The sequence below is a fragment of the Phalaenopsis equestris genome, unplaced genomic scaffold, assembly GCF_001263595.1.
Source record: "Phalaenopsis equestris unplaced genomic scaffold, ASM126359v1 Scaffold000226, whole genome shotgun sequence".
In the NCBI taxonomy this organism is placed as follows: Eukaryota; Viridiplantae; Streptophyta; class Magnoliopsida; order Asparagales; family Orchidaceae; genus Phalaenopsis; species Phalaenopsis equestris.
In genome coordinates, this window is record NW_018164668.1 from 6,107 (window position 1) to 10,433 (window position 4,327).

At 35.5% G+C, this 4,327-nt stretch overlaps 1 protein-coding gene across 1 annotated transcript in view; it reads left to right on the forward strand.

Annotated features, from left to right (window-relative positions):
• Nucleotides 1–2,149: 2,149 nt before the first annotated feature.
• LOC110023699 (polyadenylate-binding protein RBP47-like) overlaps nucleotides 2,150–4,327 on the forward strand; it is a gene marked incomplete at its 5' end in the record, with an annotated part of 29,606 nt that continues 27,428 nt past the window's right edge. The window contains 1 exon segment of the mRNA XM_020723235.1: nucleotides 2,150–2,316. Coding sequence (XP_020578894.1) covers nucleotides 2,150–2,316 — 167 coding nt within the window.

The following is a 4,327-nucleotide window of genomic DNA, read 5'->3' on the forward strand; positions in this document are numbered from 1 at the left end:
TAATTTCTTTTTCATAATGATATTGAAAAGAAAGTAAGTATGATTGCTTGAAATATTATTACATTGCCTAAATCCAATGACTATCTTGACGTTTCTTCCTTAGATAATATTAACCTCATTTGCAAATTAAAAATTACTTTAGAGCATTATAAGTCTAATTCTTATTTATCTGATTGGTTTATTGCTCATTATGACTTCAATTTTGTTCTAATACTTTACTTTTTGGAGATATTTTACAAAAAATAGCTGTCAAAATTAGATGAAGTTTATCTTCTTAGAAGAATTCCAAGAGTAATCTCCTTTTTTTATTACGATCATTGGCTGAATGGTTATTCTTTACATGAGAAGTATGTGAATTTAGCTTTTTATTGGTTTCAATTGTTAAACATGCTATGCTGAGTGATGTTTTATCTAATAGTAATTAGTATTTTCCTCATCATTCGATAGTTCCTAATGATTGCTTACAATTAATCAACAATATTCATATTGTTGATAGTACTATTAATTATCTCTAAGTTTGTTTACTTTTTTTTTCCATGAGAATTTACATATTAGAGACTGAAATAGGCTGATTTGATATAAATGTTACACTATCAAGTTGGCTTTGCATACTTGAAAAGTCATTCATGGTGGTTTGGGATCTCAATGTTAGCTGCAACTGTATTTCTTTGCACCGATGGTTTAGAATCACATAATCATCTATTTTTTGAATGATCTTTCTCTCTCCCATACTTTAATTATTAAGATATTGCATTCCTAATAGTAATTTTTTTTATTGTTGTTAGTAACATGTTTTAGGTCCTTTATCATTATGAGATCATTATGAGAATGTCACTGGTAAAAATTATAATAAAAGTTTCCTTTTTGGTTGTTCAAGCCCAAGCTTATTACATTCAGTATAAGAAAAGTTGTAAGATTTTCAAAAATTTATCCAATCACAGTAAGATTCTTATTAAGAAAATAGTTTGGATTGTCAAGTTAAAAAGTAGAAAATAAAAATTCGTATTAGAATTTATCAAGACTAACATTTTTTATAAGCTCTGAGTAGTTTATCGTCGTTTTCTTAGATTATTATATTTGAAATTTTTGAGTTTGTGTTAGCTCTTTGTTTTTCTGACTGATTTTGTCTTCTATTTCGCTCGTTATACTAAAATTTTTTTTACGCAATTGTCTTTCTTTAATTGGAGGGCTTATAAAATAGTTTTTTTGGGCTAAATACTTCATTATGCCATTTACTCTTGCTACTTTACAAATACTTCATTTGATGACCTCACCAAATTAGTAGAATTTGAATTGATCTGTTGCCATATTCAGATTTTGTTTTTTAGCTATACGAAGATATTCAGTCCAAGCATCGAGGCTAAACAGTTTTGTAAGAAGGCTTCTTTTGGTCTTTATTTTCATCGAGTCCTTTTTGTTATGCCCTATCATGCTTCATTTTGGATGGAGTCCCTATGCTAATTCTTATGCTTTGATTACCTGAGCCCTATTGATTTATTAAAGATTCTTTTATTCATTTGTCTTCTTGTTCTTGATGTAAATACTGTAAAAAGTAAATTTTTTGGGGGTTCGATATGTAAATAAATAAAAATTGAGTGGCATGTGTGATAAATCCTTCCAATTATATGCAGACGCGTAGCCTAGCTACCTGAGCGGCTAACCAGTCATAATCGACCTGCAACCGACACCAACGCGGATTTGGTCAACCGCGTGCCTAAGCGCGGTTCCCACGATCCAACGGCTGATATCGCCTCATCCATTCATATCCAAGTAGTTATTATCAAACTCGTTTCGAAGCCGTCCTGGCATAAGGTTCCCAAATCCACGGGCTTCTCTTTTTCTGGTTTGCTATTTCCGCATCAAGACCCGGCCCTCATCGCCTCTCTCTCTCTCTCTCTCTCTCTCTCTCTCATTAATCTCTGGTCTTATCTCGCAACGAACTTACAGAGAAGATGCAGCCGCCGGCTAACGGTGGAGAGCTTCAGAAGAACAAACCCTTGCAGCAGCCGTGGATGCCGATACAATACCCAGCGGCTGCCGCCCCGGGCGGGGGCGGCGATGGCCATGCAGCATCAGATGATGGGGATTGTACCTCCGTCGCCAGCACAGTTCGCACCGCACTATCTCGCCTACCCGCCGCCGCCGCCGCCGCCGCCGCCGCCGCCGCCGCAGTACCACCAACCAGCGCCTTTGCAGACGGTTTTGGGTGGGTGGGGTCCCTCTTCCGGCGAGGAGAACAAGTCTATTTGGGTCGGAGATCTCCATTATTGGATGGATGAGAACTACCTCCATAGCTGCTTTGGCCATACCGGCGAGGTAAAAAAATGGTCATTTGGGCTCCTTCGTTCTTTGTCCAATGCTTACCTCGCGCTTTATTTGTTTTCTTGAAGTATATATTTGACTTCGTAATGGAGATAGATGATGCGATGATATTTGCCAGGTCAATTAACCTTGTCAGGAAAAAAAAAAAGTAGGTTTTGGTCCAATATTGCAAACTTGTAGATGTTTTTGAACGAAAAAAAGTGAAATAGTAAAATTATTTAAAAAGGGTTTTGAATGAAAGCAATTGAACGGAGCAGGTGCAAAAATATATCATGTTGATTTTACTAAATGTTAAATTTGATTACTGGAAGGCATTGCATCATTAGAATATACTTTTGTATCTTTTTATTGGTTTTTTTTTTATATTTTTAGGTGGTACTCCTACATTAAAACCAAATGAAAGATGAGCAGAAGTGAAGATGTTGAATTCTGATTTGTTAGTGAATCACACCACAATGAATAAAGCGTAAGAAAGAAGAGAGATAAGGTGATAGAGAGAGAGATGAGTGAACAATAATGAAGAGTAATACATCGTGTCTTATTTATAAAATGATATCCCTATTTATAAATGAGAGAGTAGATGTTAAAATTTTGTCCCTGATTTAATGAGGCCTATATTGGATATTCTAGGTATTTTACTTATTTGAGCTTATCGCTTGGTTGCCTTTTGGCTCAATTTGTTGAGCTAGTATGGCTTCAACTCAACAGTGCTGGTTCGATCGGTCGAGCTTAGTCATCGTCGCCGTTTGATTGAGTTCGATTGGCTTTGGGTTAGCATGATTGGTTTGGTCGACTAGACTTGGTCAATATTACTGATCAATTGATCTATTCTTGCTGTTGAACTTTAATCTCTTGTGAGGAACTTCTATCGGCTGAGCGACGCTAGACAACCGAGCAGAGGGTGCATCATTGTAAATATGTAGCTTGTTATTCAATCAGGAAAACCTGAGGGATGACTATAAGACTCTTTGCTATATTGTTAATTCTGGTCTCTGATTGGGAGCCTCGAGTGCGTCTGTGGGATATTGGTAATAATGATGAGACTGCATCTTTCCACATATTGGATCTACCAGAAGGTAGCTTGCTGTATTTGGTTCAACATTCTTGTAGTTGTTAGCTTGAATATCTTTACCTCGTTTCTGACAGAACGACTAAGATTCGGTTGACTTCATGATTTATTTGGCTTTGACCTTGCTAGCTCTGGCGCGGACGGTTGCATCTGATTGGATAATTGGGCCTCCCGCTTTTTTGTCGCTGGGCCCTCCATTGTCATACTCTCTTATTTCTGAAACGTCAGATCTCCTTAGGATCAGTGCTGACACATTTTCAATGTTCATAAATTTTTTTCTTGAAATCGTCACTACGATAGTAATAAGAGAATTTAATACAAAAAAGAGTAAACATTTATTCTTAATCAATTATTCAATAATTAGACTCCATTAATTTTCACCCCTTCATTCTTAAAATTAAGGCGTGATGAGGCTCTTTGACATTCCATATTTGCTTTACATCTCATCTAAATCGGTCTGCTTCCAAGTGTTATTACGGAGAACATGTCAAATCTTGTGATCGATCCCTCTACCAAGGAAATGCCTCTTGTCACTTTTCATTAAGGTTGTAAATGAACCGAAAACGAGCAAGCCCAGGCTCAACTCATGTTATTCTCGTCGCTCGTGTTCGGCTTGTTAAAAAAATATCACTATTCGTGTTTGACTTGTTTATATTTCGAATAAAAAAAATGTGTTCGTATTTGACATGTTTACTCAGCGAGCCAAACACAAGTTGTTCGTGAACATGGAGTCGTTTTGACAACCCTAGTCACACAAATATAGGTTGTTAAGGGCTTGGGCAAGATTTAAATCTTATTATTTATATTAAAATATCATTTAAATATAATTTGATATATTTTTATTCAATTTTCTAATTAATAATTTTAATTGATTATAATTTTTTGTAGCATTGTAAAATATTATTTTTTAAAAAATATCACATTATATATATATAT